Source organism: Silurus aristotelis, assembly GCF_946808225.1.
Source record: "Silurus aristotelis genome assembly, chromosome: 7".
In the NCBI taxonomy this organism is placed as follows: Eukaryota; Metazoa; Chordata; class Actinopteri; order Siluriformes; family Siluridae; genus Silurus; species Silurus aristotelis.
Window position 1 is genome coordinate 29405397 of NC_139580.1, and position 16406 is coordinate 29421802.

The 16406-nt window shown below is 37.8% G+C and overlaps 1 protein-coding gene across 4 annotated transcripts in view; it reads right to left on the reverse strand.

Annotated features, from left to right (window-relative positions):
* Positions 1–16192, reverse strand: part of ppp6r2a (protein phosphatase 6, regulatory subunit 2a) — a 24506-nt gene extending 8314 nt beyond the window's left edge. For all 4 annotated transcript variants that reach the window (XM_083546250.1, XM_083546248.1, XM_083546249.1 and 1 more), the window contains exons 1-19: positions 16008–16192; positions 13077–13331; positions 12180–12366; positions 11871–12008; positions 11602–11667; positions 10731–10843; positions 9066–9179; positions 7222–7348; positions 6920–7072; positions 6376–6576; positions 5491–5555; positions 5268–5383; positions 4868–4953; positions 3281–3361; positions 3066–3163; positions 1435–1492; positions 1207–1334; positions 928–1079; positions 688–814 (exon numbers count right to left, since the gene is read on the reverse strand). In XM_083546250.1, coding sequence (XP_083402376.1) covers positions 688–814; positions 928–1079; positions 1207–1334; positions 1435–1492; positions 3066–3163; positions 3281–3361; positions 4868–4953; positions 5268–5383; positions 5491–5555; positions 6376–6576; positions 6920–7072; positions 7222–7348; positions 9066–9179; positions 10731–10843; positions 11602–11667; positions 11871–12008; positions 12180–12366; positions 13077–13303 — 2237 coding nt within the window. In that variant the 5' untranslated portion in view covers positions 13304–13331; positions 16008–16192. The remainder of the gene's footprint in view (positions 1–687; positions 815–927; positions 1080–1206; positions 1335–1434; positions 1493–3065; positions 3164–3280; positions 3362–4867; positions 4954–5267; positions 5384–5490; positions 5556–6375; positions 6577–6919; positions 7073–7221; positions 7349–9065; positions 9180–10730; positions 10844–11601; positions 11668–11870; positions 12009–12179; positions 12367–13076; positions 13332–16007) is intronic.
* Positions 16193–16406: the final 214 nt, after the last annotated feature.

The following is a 16406-nucleotide window of genomic DNA, read 5'->3' on the forward strand; positions in this document are numbered from 1 at the left end:
CACCTATTTAGCTGAGTAATTACTAGTTGGAGAAGGAGATCCGCATAAAAAACATGTCGATGTTAATCTTCAGCAGGACCATGCACCATGTCTGTCAATTAAAATTAAAATCCAATAAAAACTGGGGTGAGGATGAAGGACACCAGGAAGCAACACAGAACATTTTAGGGATTTGTGTAAAATTTGCCTCAATCAGAATGGACTTTATAATATTTAAATGGAAGATACACGAGGAATAAACTTACAATTATAAGGAACAAACTTCTAGGCACTAAACCTATACTTTTATACAACTTTATACCCACTTTATTTGTGTAAAGCTACTTTGAGACAATGTCCATTGTTAAAAGCGCTATAGAAATAAAAATGAAGTGATCGACATGCTCTTTAGTGTTAATGAGTATTACACATTTCATAATTCAACTGCAGGTTGCTCACATATCATTTTCTCGCTGAATCAGAAGAGATTTCAGTGGTTTTCACATTTACACTTCACTCCTGTGCACAAGTTGAAAAAATTTAACTTATTTTGAGTGCAAACTAAAAGTGGGATTGGGTGGATTTAAACACTTAAAACTTTGGATTAGGTTTTTTTAGTGGCACGGGTGTATCTGGTGTGAACTGGCCTTAATGTTATTATTCAATTTATAATCAAAATTATACAGTTTAGTGCAGAGTCCAGATTACCTGCAGAAAGGGTGAAACTCTGTGAAATTGGCCCATCCTGTACCATGATGCTCCTTATTGGCCTGGTTGGAGGCAGAACCCCAGGCAGTGTCCTTCACTTCACTGAAATCACCCACGCATGTGGGACCTTAACAGAGACACCTCAAAGGTCAGTCTCTAAATGAGTGCAATCTTTAATCTGAGATTTCTGAGTAACAAAACACATGGTAGAGAGTTTGATGAGGGCATTTTAAAACATACTTTCTGGAGTCTGTGGTGTGGGGGATTTAGGGCTGGTTGCCACTTGTGTAGAAACCTGACTCCCCCCATCCTCATCGGCCGACCTGCGGCCCAGCTTCCCATTGCTCACAGAAACCTTAGGTGAGCCTCCTGAAGATAAAGACACACCAAACCTAAAAACAAAAACACATTTTACCTTCACTCAGTCATAACTTGTAGAATCAAGTTACACAACTTGATTCTACAAGCATTTTCAAAATGTTTCTCATTTAATTCCTATAGAGAAAAACCCACGCACACCTGGATCGGGATTTCACTTGAGTTGCATAGCTGATCTCTTTATCGTCCCAAATGTCTTCTTCCTCTTCACAGTCATCGAACTGCTGTATTCTCTCCTTACAGCAAGCTTCAAAGGCAGCAGCACTCGCCTAGAATTATATAAGAGAACATTCCCAAACATGTTTTATCATTCACCAAATCCAAAGCAATTTTAAAATGTGTGCTTTAATACCAGCTCCAGAAACTTACACTATTATCATCTGCATCAATACTGAAGTTAATCTCAGCAATTCGATCAAAAGTAGCACTGAAAACGAAACAGAAATTAACAGTGAGATGTGTGGAGGGAACACAGAGGGATGTTGAGTGTAAATATTATATTTATAGGTCGTTTTGGATGTAGCTGTTCTGCGTGATTTCCAGCTTCCTGAAAAACTTTATAACCTGTATGCATGAACACTACCTCCATTACAGAACCATATTTACAGAACCGCAACTTAAAACATTCGATGAGTCAACAAAAAAACTGCAACGGTTCTCCTAAGAGTTCAGCTGTCAGATTCTTTTACTTCATCCACATGCATCAGCCCCATCTTTAAAAATACACAGCATCATCTGTTCTATTTGAACAGACTTCAGATCTTTGAGAAAAACTCTGCCACAGTGGTCAGATTTCACAAGCCCAGAAAAGTTTCCTGCCTGATTCACTCACTCGCAGAACAATGCAAAAACTGCATGCAAAGATCTCCTACAACTCCAGATGATCTACTTATCCAGATGTTGGACAAGAGCCCGGTCTATCATCATGGATTCCTTTCACTCGGCTCACCCGTTAGATTTCTAGAATTCAAAGAAGTTGAAGGCGCAGCAACGAGTTGGATAGAACACTAAAGTGAACACCAGTCAGTATACTACTACAGCTGCAGAAGGTTACTAAAGGCAGTAAATCAAACTCCACCATACAGATATTGGAAAGAGGAGCCTTATTGTTAAAAAAAACTCAAAACGTTTTTGATCATTTGACTTTAAAACTTTTAATAGTAACATTTTAATAATATTCTTCCTTTTCTTTTGCAAAATAATCCTAAATCATTTTGCTTATCTGCACATATTTAGGATTATATTTAGGATTATTTAGCACATGTTATATGTAGCCCTTTTGGAAGAACTCTGAAAGAACAGAAGTTGCAGGAGATACGGTTAATTAGAAACTGGACAAAGTTTAAAAACCTTGTGCTACAACACTACCTCACCGTTTTAACAGTGAAATAGGATAAAAATAAACCGAGCATTAGTTCAGTTGTAAAGACTTGAATTTGGTATATTCTCCAAGCTGAGTTAATAATGTAAGGTTATAATATAATGTTAAGATTTTGTATGAATCCATCCAAACAGTCATGACGTTAATTAATACTGGTTACATTAATACTGATCCTCGTGTTGTGGCTACACTGATTACTAAATTAGCTTTTAATTACTTACCTAAATAGTTCTTAAGAATTTTATTTCGAAGCTTTAAGGACTCAGTAAAAAAAATTATAAGTTTAATAAGATAAACAGCAAAGCTCAGCACTACAGCACCATCATTTGGCCAATCAGACTCCTCTGTCTTGTCCGAGAAGCATTAGGAAGAACTACGCAAAAAGCAAGCTTCATCACAGATCAAGAAAAAAAAAGAAAAATAAAACCCTAATGAAAACAACAGAAGTCCAAACACTACACCAGGGCCACCGAGAAGCTACCACCTTCAGTGACTGGTCCCCTAAACCGTGTGCCCAGGTCACTAATAATAATAATAATAATAATAATAGAGAAAGACAGAAAGTGAAAGACAGACAGAATTAACATTACTACAAAAATTCAGCGAGGCAGAAACTCACTTGATAGTTTCATCATGTTCACTGAACTCCTCATCATTGAAGCCAAACTGATCTACAAAGTTAGCAGTCATCTGCTGAATCTGATATTCGGAGAATGCCTGGATGATAAGCAGGTAATAATGGACACGTTTTAGTCATCTCAGGAGGATCGGATATATTTACACCATTCACAATGTGTATTTTTTTTTTTTTTTAAACATGACCTTTGACTGTACCTGTTGGATAGACAGATCATTGGGAAACGGGCTTTCCATGTCATCATCTTCACTAGAAGAATGCAGGTTGTGTGTGCTGACCTGTGATAATAGAAGGTCATAGGTGTTACATTACTCAAACAGTCAGGGTGCAGCACCAGCATCACACAGTAATTACAGATAAACTGGTATATATTATCTGGTAAAACATGATCCATATGGTGAATGTTTTGGAGAAATAACAAGCTAATAGATTTAATATTGGAATTTCATTATACATGTTTATGATTTTGCTGTAAGGTGTTCAAACTGCTAACTCTCACTACATAAACGTGGGTTAATTAGGACATTTTATGCTAATCGGGAGTCATGTTCTGCTAGAATTAGTGACATTTATGGTTGCAAAATTCTAGGAATTTTCAAGACTGGAAATTTTACATAGGATTTAATGGGACTAAAACTGGGAATTTACAAAATTGCAGGTTAGTCTATAACAGGGAACTTAAATGTAGTTTGAAAAAAAATCATGCAGGATATTCTTAGTTTAAACAACCAGATTTAATGCGATTTCAGTTACATTTCTACCTGCACATTCATTAATCACATGCACACAGCACACTTTCTGCAGGGCCACTGGGGCCACGCCCCTTACAGACTCCGTGCATTTGTCCATAACAAACATCATTTTATGAATCTTGCAAATAAAAATGTTAAAAATCCTGGTAAATATTTACGTAAATGACATGAATGTCAGCTTAAAACTTCCGTTTAAGACATTTACACAACATCAAAAACACAAATAAGTTGTTAGAAACTGGCCTTAACGAGGCTCTAAATATCGATAAACCTGCACTTCCCCATAGCTGTGAAATAAAACATGTTTTACACCTGTGGTACAATTTAAAATTGATTCTCATTGATAACAGAAAGCTGATTGGCTGTTGCATGTTGGTACTATTTGTAATCATAATAGAGGGAATTATTTTTGTCTAGTCCAAACCCAGCCATTAGGGTAACACAAGCCAGGTCACTCTTAGTGCCGGTCCCAAGCCTGGATAAATGGGGGAGGTTGTTTTAGGAAGGGCATCCAGAGTAAAAACATGTGCCAAATCAAACATGCGGATCACGAATACAGATGATCCGCTGTGGCGCCCCCTAATGGGAGAAGCCGAAAGAAAGTTTTTTTATATTTGGACTAGTGGAAGAAAATGCACCACCACTACGGAAACAACAACAACAAAAAAACCCCACTAGAAAGTCCTGCGGAAGCATTTCAATGAGCATTAGAGGCAGCGTTACATGTAGGACATCGGAAAATAAAGACCTGTTTAAAATGAGTTAAGACCTAGAACAGCGAATTGAATACTTTTTAAGGCCTAAAAAAAAAAAAAACACGGCTTTTATGATGAAATGATGCGTTTGTTTGGGTTAAAAAGAAATATGTACAATTGTAGAATTTGTTATACTAAATGCGCGTCTCGTCTGAGATTTTCTTGTAGAACTGCTATGCGAGGTGATGGAACATTCAGTAGAGAATGAAATGTTTGGTCTCAGTTTGAAATGTAACTAATGGAATTTGTGATGTACACTGTATGCACATCTGCTCACCAAGTCTACGGTGTTTCTCCTGTTCGTTTCTCTGAGGGTTTCTCCCACAAAGCTCTCCCACCGCCCCCTGCAGTCCTCAGGAAGTTCTGCAATAATGCAACCAAAATTTTTAAAGGCTTGGGATTCATGCTGCAAAGTCCAAGAAAAGCTCACAAATATTTCTTAGAACTTAAACTACATTTACCACTTATATATTGCATCTGAAATACAAGCACTTAAAGCCACCTATCACCCCAGCGGCATAGATCTACTGCCTCTCAACAGTCTCTCATACTGGCCTCAAATGAGAGAAAAGGAATGTTCAAGCTTAACAACTCGAAGGAAAAAGATGATGTCAAATCTGTGCCACACAACGTTACATTCCCAAACCTTATACATTTACACTCACACGTGGACCTACCTTTAATGAGATCATTAATCTGAGACTGGACCTGTCCTTTCTCCAGGTTCTGAACCACAGTGTTGGCGATTCGAGTCAAATGACCCATGTTACCTCTCCTGGTCCCACCCTCAGCTCTAGAAATTTCAGAGGACATAAAACAAGATCAAGAAAAGCTATGCTATAATACATATACGTCATGCTTAAACGTTAGCAAATGGTGAAAAACGGAAGCAGCTCATACTGGATTCTGTCGTTCTCCTCCCATGCATCCAGAATCCTTTGCACCAAGCGACACTGTTGGAAGAGCTGCAAAGTAACACACAGATGCAAAACACAATGACAATCTAAATAGTCAGCAGCAGCTCAACATTAGAGTATCATTCGCAAGTGGAGGGTGGAGCATATATGCTGCTACGTTTGTCTGCTGTGTGAAACATCATGATAACTCTGGGAACATCTATATTGAGCAGCTCCCGAGTTCAGAGTGAACTAAATTACACCATGACAGTTCATTCAGAGCATTTCTATGAAGATCTGACATGTTCCACCAGGTCAATTAGACCCTAAACCAAAACCAGTGACTGACAGAAGGCTGATGAAAAGCAGAGTGTTCTTAGTAATGAAATAGTAATAATTTTAAATAACAAAAATGACCGAATGATGTGAATTAAGAACTCCACAACAATAAGTAATTATGTCCAACAGATATTATCATAAAAGTATCCAGTTTCTCCTGAGATGCTGGGACATGCAGTCAGCATGTTCATGTGCACTTACGGTAAATAGTATTTTTTTTTACAGACGAAGGTCACTGACACTGGTGTTTGCAGACACCAGCTGTAAAATATCACAATCATGAGTGCAGGGAATGAACCAGAAATTGTGAAATATTATATGGATGTGTTGATGGAAGTAGCCCATTCAGCACATACTTATTAAACTACAGCACATATCCTTTGTTTTTGTGTCTTTTACAGAAGGGAACAGTTCCATGGAACTGGCAACCACACAGAGGATTATGTGCAATTTGGTGAGCTACACTGTCAGACAGAAAACCACTAAGTGTCCAAATCATGAATTCTCCCACTATACTGCTACAGAACTCCATATGAAATGTTTTGATTACATTGGTAACCAAGGCAGCACGGGTCGGTTCATTTGGTGTGTCTGGGTCGACATTCTGGCCTTCAGAGTGAGGCTTCTCTTCATGGTTTTGGAGAACTGAGGGATGCAGATCCATATGAGATGAGTGGTTCAGGATCGAGGTCACACACATCTCTACTTGAAAGTGCAAGAAGTTATTCCAGGTGTATTTAAAGAATAAATCCTGCAACCAAAAAAAAAAAAAAAAGAAGTCAAAAAATGAGTGCAAACAAACTAATGGAAGTAAAATTCAGTAGCTCTCACAGGCTCTTTCACACTGCGTAACAAACCCTCTCCATCACAAATATAATCAGGTGAATAAAAAAAGATTGGAGAATAGCTTTGTAACATGCCAACACTATTTTGAAGGTGATAATGTGTAAACATAGATAAACAAAAGTACTTTCTGGTAAACAGAGCTAATCTTGAAACTTTTTGATGCCACCTCATATGGGCACAAATACTTAATCAAATGAAGTGTGTGTTATGGGAACGTGTGTGATAACAATATGAAGGTAACTCCTCACCAGCAGAAGGTCCATGGTGTTAAGCCTGCAGAGTTCTTGGCAGATGCTGTTGTCGCTTGTCTGCAGCAGCGATGCCACCAGCCTGGCCACATGAAGGCGTGCATTCCCCAGCGGCTGCTCCAGAACACCAACAGTTGTGAGTATTGCACTTCTCTGCATTGGAGAGAGAAGTAGAAGATAGTGGACAAAACAAAAAAGGAACAACAAATGAAAAAATGAATCTCTGAGTGAAAACATGATGCATTTCATATAAGTCTCAATAAGTCACACATTCACTCATAGCTCAGTGATGGAACCAGTACCTTGGGAGGGTCCAGTAGAAGCTGTTGGAAGTCCTTTAGATGAGGCTCAATAGTACGTAGAATACTGCTGTTGACAGTGTAAGACCTTTCACATCCCTGAGAATACAGCTCCATTAGACCCTCCAGCCTGGAACACACAAGCAGAGGTCAATTAAAAAAATAAAAACACACACAAAATTGTGTGCATTACATATATAATGCTGCTGCTGCTACTTATAAAAACGTGTGCAATAATAAATCAGTAAAAAAAACCAAAAAAAAACAAGTCTGTACAGTAGGTGTGAGAATAATGTGTAATCAGAGGCGGTGTTAATTACACACACATTACATGGACAGACAGGAATGTACAAATCCGTTTATGAAAATTGGTAATTTTGTATTTAGTTAACTGTTAAATAACCATAAAAAATCTGAATAACTTTCATCCTATCTCGAATCAGCAGCTTTCTAAAGCAGGCCCCATATTGGCAAATGGTACAGTTTTTATCCACAATCAAGTCACATTAGGATTTTGATCCAGAAGAGTCACATCATTAGGATTTTTACCCATAAGAGTCACATCGTCATGATTTTTATCCAGAATTGGCACATCATGGTTTTTATCCATGAAAGTGTCACGTCTTCATGGCTTTTATCCAGAATACAGTTACATGTTTTTTTTTTTTATTCAGAATCAGTGTCACCATGATTTTTATCCAGAAAAGAGACTGCTGAATTAATTCTTTTGAGGTTGTAGGTATAAATATTTATTTTGTACTTATCTACACTTATATTTGTGTTTAAGAATAATTAGAATATATCATTAATTTTGCTATGACTATAGTTTATTATCCAATAATGAACAAACTGAAGTGAAAATCATCTCGAACCAAACAGAAATGTAGCCCAGAAGCTTCTGACTGATCTTTAAACTGTTTTATTCAGAAACTTTAACATGTTTTCAGATTAACATTAAACCAAATCAAATATTAATGCTGCATTTTACACAGTTCTGTTGAATCAAACGCATCTGTTATAAAAGTCATGATATATTTTAGGACTAAAAAGTATGGATTTGGTTTTGTCGTCATTCCTGAAAATGTATTATCCCAAACCAGATATAAATGCCGCTCTGATTATTAAATGCTCCAGATATAAAACAGCCTCTTTTAAATGAGCCATCGACAAAAAGCAAATCACCCCTGTAATAGCGAGAAGCCTTGACCCCAAGATTAAATTCCTTTTCATTTTATTTCACTCCTGACAGCATGGCTCTGATCTGTCTGAAGGAGGGGAGTGAAAGCTCCATAAAAAGGAAAGCAAGTCTCTGGATCATTTTTTATGAGTGAGCTAATAATAGAGCACCAAAGGAATGGATTGTGTACACATACGCAGAAATATCCAAAGAGCTGCCTGTCAGGAGTAAATTAAATCATCAGTCTAAAATAACTGCAGAACCGTTCAGGTTTCTCCAAAAGTAAACCTGAGAACACAGCTGCTAAATTCACACACCTTATACGATTGTTTTTTCCTCATTCAGCACATCATCTGCTTTGCCACAGCAACTATTTATTGCCTTTTTTCTTCTTAATCGTTTAGTTTGGCAACATTTCAGTGCCAAGACACTATAACAGTGAAGAACATCACATCACTGCCTCTCTCTGTGCTTCACTAGTTATTAAAGTACTGTACTGAATGAACACAAACAGAAGGCAAGTGATCACTAAAACCCACTGATTTTCTTTTTATTTCAAAATGCCACAAATTGTGATTGTAGAAATTGTGAAGAAGAATCCTTTATTTCACTATTTGAAGGATTTCCCTGGCTGCCACACACAACATGGTAACCTAGGGGATCTACTCACCCCGTCCTCCTCGACTCCAGTAACGTCAGAAGAACTTGAGTTCCATTGACTATAGAGGCTTCACTGGTCGTCTTCTCAAACATGCTCTTTAAAAGCTGCGCCACATTCTCCTCTCTAAACATAAACAATACTGTTATAGCAGGTCATAGATATGAAGCCATACTTCTCTCCTAGGCATGTAAGACAGGGATGGGCAACTTTCATAGATGAGTGTCCAGCATTGTCCTTCATACCAGGTGGGCCGGATTATTAATCCAGACTAATATATTATACATCATTTCTTAATTTATACTATATTAAGGGGAACTCAATGTACAATTAATGCAACGTGTTTATTAAATAGCCAAAGCAAGCAAAATGTACACATCACAAAAAATGTACATAGTCCCTATTTTTGACATTTCAGACAACATTCCTACTGCCAAATAGTCTATAAATAGTCTCCATAAAAAAGATGTTGTTTCTCCTGCTGGTGCACAATTATAATAATGTCAAGTGCCCCATTAAACTCAGTAAAGCAATATCTTGTCAGGAAAACATGGGTGTCACTGACAATCTTCTCTTACAACTCATTTTGGTGAACGTTCTCAATAGCACTCATATCCTACAGTGGTATCTTGACCTACGAGTGCATTAATGTACGAGTTTTCCGAGGTACGAGCGGTCACTCGGTCGATTTTTTTGCTTTGTTACACGAGCAAAAACTTGAGGTACGAGCTCGAGTTGCCGCTGCTAGATGGCGAAGCGAAGCCTAGAAGGCGAAGATTGTGACGAAAATTGAGATAAGCAAAGAAGAAAAAGTAAAAAAATGAACCGTTTAGGGATACATAGTGTACAGGAGTGATAGAGTAGCAAAAAAATAGAGTTTTCCCTCCGCCTCCGCTAATCGCCGCTCCCCCCCCGCGCCGGCGTTTTCATTAGCTCAAGTCGTCTCATCTCCGAGGTAAAAACACTGAATAAAACCTTATTATATCTTTACACACTCTTTCTATTATGTTTTTATACAAGATTTGGTATTTAGAAATGTATTTTCCAATTTAATAACATGAAACATAAAAACAGTGTGTCATTTTGAGGGTTGGAACGGATTAATACCATTTTAGGTATTTTCAATATGGAAAACTGATTTGATGTGCGAGCAAATGGAGATACGAGCTCGTCCACGGAACAAATTAAATTCATTTAATCAAATTCAGGTCAAGGTTTCACTGTATTATAATTACTTGGCATAAACTAGCTCCTGGTTAAAGAATTAATACCATCCTAATATTAAAAGTAGTCTTTACATGGTCCTGTGGGCCGTGTTTAAAGATACTCCAAGCTGCCAGTTGCTTATCCCTGATGTAGGAAACATCTCACTGAGCACTTCTACATCACATCCATGCCACCTTATTTAATGAAGCCTTTAAAGAGTCAGGAATGTAGATATTTGTTTAAAAAAAAAAAAAAAAAAAAAGTCATATGGTTTGTGTCTCATCTTTGTTTTAAGAGCAATGTAAAGAGCGTAATGAATTATGTGTGGACAGCCGCTGGCTTTCTGAACGCAAAGGGAAAACTGGATGAAGGTGTAGAATTATCATTCATTATAATTCATTACAGTCAGTGAACTGTGAGTGGACACACGGACACCTGCACCTGTTATTACAATAACGAGCGATAACTTACGACTCCAGGACTGCCAGTAAGGGATCTGGTTCAACGGCCTCTGGGATCTGAATGGCCTGATCTCGACTGAGACGAATGATGTCACACAGAGTCTGCGACGCATTTGATTGTCTCTGTTGGTGCACAAGAGAGCTTTTATTTAACTACGTGCAAGTTCTGTAGTGTTCGATAAATTTACAGATGTTCCCAAACTGCACAAATCAGGTATCATGCACGAGGTGGTATCAAAAGGTTTCTAGACTGATGGTGTAAACTGGTGCTATTCTGACCACATGCATTACCACGTCCGCAATTTCATCATGGACAGCAAGTTAGAACAAAGAGCAAACGTGAAATTCTGCATGAAACTGACATACGGCGAACATCAGGAAGACTTTTAACGTGCTCAACTCCCGAACATCTCAAAACCATTCAGCAACTTGTGCATGATGATCGTCGGAGAACAATCCACATGATCTCACTTCTGCACCCACCACACTCGCCAGATTTGCAGACTTCATTTTCTCTTCCCGAAGATGAAGATCAGTCACCGTTTTGACACCACTGCGGAGATCCAGCGCGTATCGCAGAAGGTGCTTTAGACGCTTTGAAAAGAAGACTTCCAGAACACATTCCAGAAGTGGCAGGAACACTGGAAGCGCTGCGTTTCTGTGCAATGGGACTGTTTTTAAAGTGATTGTGTGTAAACGGAGATAAAGAACTTTCTTGTAAATGGAGCTAATCTCAAAACTTTTTGATACCACCTTGTAGAGCACCTCCCTTGGTATGCACAAAACAAATGTGCTTTAAAGGCTAAAATCCCTCAGCAGGTAAATAAAACAGTAAGTTACTCACATTACTCCAGATTTAAATGGGACAGTGATGTTCTCACCTCCTCGTCTCTCCCTGTGTGCATGAGCTCAGTCAGCCTCTGGATCAGTCGCTCCTCATTCAGCCACTGGAGAACAAATCATTATTAGTGTTCATGTTTGTTTTTAAAGCATTTTGATTTGTTTACCCGGCACTTCTCATAACATTAAATTACTAAACGATCAGAAAATCATCTCAGACTATAAGAAATAAAATGTTGAACCCAGGAGTGTGTGTGTGTGTGTGTGTGTGTGTGTGTGTGAGCGAGCGAGCAGAAGTGCGTTTCCTCACATTGAGAACCTCCTGTCTGAGGAGTGCTGGCTCCACACAGCTGATGAGACGCAGGAGCAGATCCATCATGGGGGACACGTCTATGTGGTTCAACACCAGGCTGATGAAGTTGTGTTTCTTCCTCAGGAACGAGATCATCTAAAGGCAAATAAAGCCGTTTCGAAGCAAATTATTTTCCGACCAAATAAACATAAGCACATCTCAAGTAACATCAGCCAAATAAACACACACAATAACGAATTGTCTCCTGCATGTCGGTGGAAATCCGAGCAGTGCAGCTGATCACGTTTTAAGGTTAAAAGCACTTACCTGCTCTGTTTTGCGTGCTATCAGGTTGCCGATGGTTTTGCTGAAGAACGAGGCAAGCAGCGGGTTGAGAGGTGGATCCTGCTCCAGAAGGCTGTAAAGCTTCTCCAGCAGAGATACATCTCCACCCAACTTGTCGTTAATGGTGCTCACATCGGAGGTGAGGAGATCGCAGGCAATATTTGGAAGTCTAGATGAAAAGAGAACAAAAAAAGGTTCCTTTGATCTTTTTCTCTTTATTCGTTCTTTTGTCTCTTATTGCCATATGGAAGAGATTAATACCTGTACATTTGAGAATAAAACAAATAATTAATAAATTAGGATATTATTCAGCATCCCCCCGGTCATTTCCTAACCACGCCCAAACAGGTGAATATAAATTGCACGTTCTCTCTTTCAGATGCGAAGAAGTGAAGTGTTTGTGTTTGTGTGTGTGTGTGTGTGTGTGTGTGTGTGTGTGTGTGTGTGTGTGTGTGTGTGTGTGTGTGAATGAACGAACGACGGAAGAAATAAAAACATTTGTTAAAATCTGCTAAAATAAGTAGAACATTTAAGTAGATCATATTCATTTAAAACACAAATGTTTTATGAATAAATATATACTGGGTCTATAAAAAATAAGCTGTTTAATTAAATGTTTTCATTTAATTTAAATACATTTGTGCCAATTTAATTGAAAAGTATATGGAATTCATTTGATAAAAAGTTGTTTTAAAAAGTAAACTGTTGATGTTCACAAATGTTAATAACAATAATAATAAACTGTGGTAATAAAAATAAATGTTATTCTGTTTTGTATTACTTCCCCCAAAACTGCACCAAAATTGAACCGAACCGTGATACGTACCAAGCCGTGAACTTTGTGTACCCTTACACCCTTAATTACGTGGGATGTCTTACTTGAAGCGTGTTTTCTCCTCCAGGTCAGAAGGAGGTTCCTCTGTGATGAGACTGACCAGCTCAAGCATGCAGTGGTCCTGTGATAGGAAGAGCAGGAGTCGGTGGTTCTGTGCCTTGCACTCCTGCAGGAGATCTTCTTCCTCCATCAGCTCCCTCAGAGTTACATCCTCCCTATCAAGCAGCTGGTCGATATGGGAGGTGGTGTGCAGGTCAAACTTCCAGAACATGGCCACAGCTGGAAGAGAAAGCACGTGCCTGGACAAAGAGAGAAAACAGATGTAGGTGTGTGGCAAATAATGATATAGACATATCCACCACAATTTTAATATTATTTATTTTAATAAGCACAAATAACAAGGTAAATTATCTATACCACTGGTCCCCAAACTACACCCCCACATTTGGAACAGCCCTCTGAACAATGCCAGAGACATATTTTATTAATGTAACTTTATATACGTTTTAGTCGTATCATATCTGTATTTGATAAAAATTTAAACTGAAATGTCCCTTATTTATTAATAGAGGTCGAGGCACCGATAATTGATCGCTGGAACTTTCGGCAAAAATCCATAATTTTCAAGCTTCCAGTCAGCTGTCATTACGAGAGCGCCCTCTAGAGGCGAATCACCGTCACCATGTGCTGCTTGTTTTTACATGCGAGACTGCACTCTGTATAAAGAGCCCTATATTATATTTATTATTTAGTAATTACATCATATTTATTAATGAGTTTATTCATATTTATTTCCTTTAGCACATTTTTATGATTCAGTACAATTTACAGTTTATTTGGGTTTTTTTCCCCAGCGAGTACGATCCAACCGGTCTCAGTAAAACCACTATCGGTCGACCTCTGGTTATTAACGTAACCTAATGATTTGTTAGATACACCCACCAAACATATGCATTAGTAAATGTTTTGATTTCAATAACAATAAATATGAAATAAATTTCATTAAATAGATTATATAGCGCTTGGAAGGTAATGCTTATTTATCTGTAGGTGCACAACAGAATAATATATTAATCTCTCATTGTGGCAAAATAAATACATGTAAAATCAAAATAAAATCTCCACAATAATACGCGTAGTCACTCCAGTCCATGTAATTTTTCTGTTACAGACTGACCTGCCCTCATTAAAGAAAGGAAGAATTATACTTATAATTATAGAACTGGCATGAACTTTGCAACAACGTCTGATTTCTGTATTATTAATTTCTATATGAATGAATTAGTATATAATTCTACTCATTAGATTTGAGCATGTGTACATGGAGAAGAGAAACAAACTCTGTGGTTTTACTTCGTATCGTGGACCTCTGTTAATCCAGAAGGGAAGTTTTCAAAGATGGCAAATAAAAATAAAAGCACATTTTATCTCTGTATATCAAGTTCACCCCATCAAAACTGATTCATAATGTTTTATGAATTAAATCCATGCAGGATGTAAAATGTAATGTCAGAAAGAAGACGAGTTTAAAATAAGTTTACAAAATTATTGTTTTCCCTGAAAATTCAAAATGGCAAAAGAAATCAGTAGCCAAATTTAAGCCATAATATAATATAATGCTGTCTTAATTAAGCCTTGACAGATCATTAGACAGTCACGTCACACCCATGAGGACGTTTATACTAATTTAAGCACAAAAAAAAAAAAGGTTCTCAATGAAGGTTTTGCATATTATGTAATTTAGCTGAAAATGGATGAGTTAATTGATTCTTACGGCTTTTATTGTACGGGAGAATTTAAGGAATAAGTGCCAAAGATTTGACTGATACCTGACCAGCAGGCATTTGAGAGAATAAAACATTTATTAATGTTTTTATATTTTTCTGTTCCTGTAGGGATAAAACTCAGGTGGTAACTCTGAGGCTGTGGGATGTCAATCAGAAAGTCAGGGTTTTAGGTCCTGGTATCGCCAAGCTGCCACTGTTGGGCTCTTGAGCAAGGCCCTAAACACCCTGAGCTCCAGGGGCAATGTATCATGGATCACATTTTGTTCTTTCTTTTATCCTTTAAAAATGGCCACTGGAGGGCGCTATGTGCTGTATAATTATGCAGCTTCTTTTTCCCTGAATACCCAAAATCTTTTTCACAGTTAAAAATACACAAAAACTCGGTTGTGTTATCGGACATTTGGTTACTTGTAGCTCATTAGCATTCATTGTTTCAGGTTTGTTCTTTGTGTAAAATGAGCTTTAACTCAATGTGAGGAACTGAACATTTTCCCTGAGGGGAGTTAAAGCAGTTACTGAGCACAACTGAAGTGATCATTTTGTTTCGATGCTTTATATAATTATTAATAACAGTAATAATAATAATAATGATGCTAATAGTATTAAAAATAATAATAATAAATACACAAAATACTTTATATAAGCCAAAAACCAGAAAAATACTATTAGGAGATAAAGTTATAATAATATTTAATCATGAGACAATCTTACAAATAACTGGGCCTAATAAATTCTAACCCTAGTTTCAGATCGGTGTGATGATCTGAGAAAAAAACTCTCAGATGCTGCTGCAGATGAATTCTGGAAAAAGTGTTATGTCCAAAACTGAGTTTTCTTTCTGCCAGTTTTTCAGCCTCAGCATTTCTGCTTTACAAACATTTTAACAGAAATTATTAACTGCAACCAAATACTCAAATGTTGGACATTAGTCTTTCACCTCCCTTTTGTAATTCAGTTCCACTCTGTGAGAGATGTGCAAATAAAGAACAGATGATTTCAGCTACAGTTATACATATAGCAAAATATCATTTTGCCCAAATGAAGGATTTTCTCAGGTCTCCATTCAGTCCACATAATTCCTAGTTTTCATATTTGTACTACAGAATCAGTTCAGAATAAACACCGCTACTGCAGAAGTCTATGGTCTGAAGTGGATAAATTGCATGTTCTGAATGAACAGTCATTTACCAGCAGATGAAATGAGTAAATCCTTAATTACACCTTCCCCACGAGTAGACAGGCATTGGAGTGGCAGACTGCAGAGAGCATGGAGCGAACTAGCAGTAATCAGCATGGAGTCCGCTTCCCACCAGAGCCTCCTCACCACACAAGCACCTCAGATAAACACTGCAAGACCAAAAGCATGAGTACGACATGAAAACATAAAACATTAGTGCAAACAAATAAAAACTCTACAGCATTAGAGGAGAGAAGCACACTTTACTGACTATACACACAATACACCTTCATCTCCACCTGCGTGTGTGTGTGAATTGTGTGAGTCGTAGGTGAGAAGCGCGCGCGTGTGTGTGTGTGTGTGTGAATTGTGTGAGTCGTAGGTGAGAAGCGCGCGCGTGTGTGTGTGTG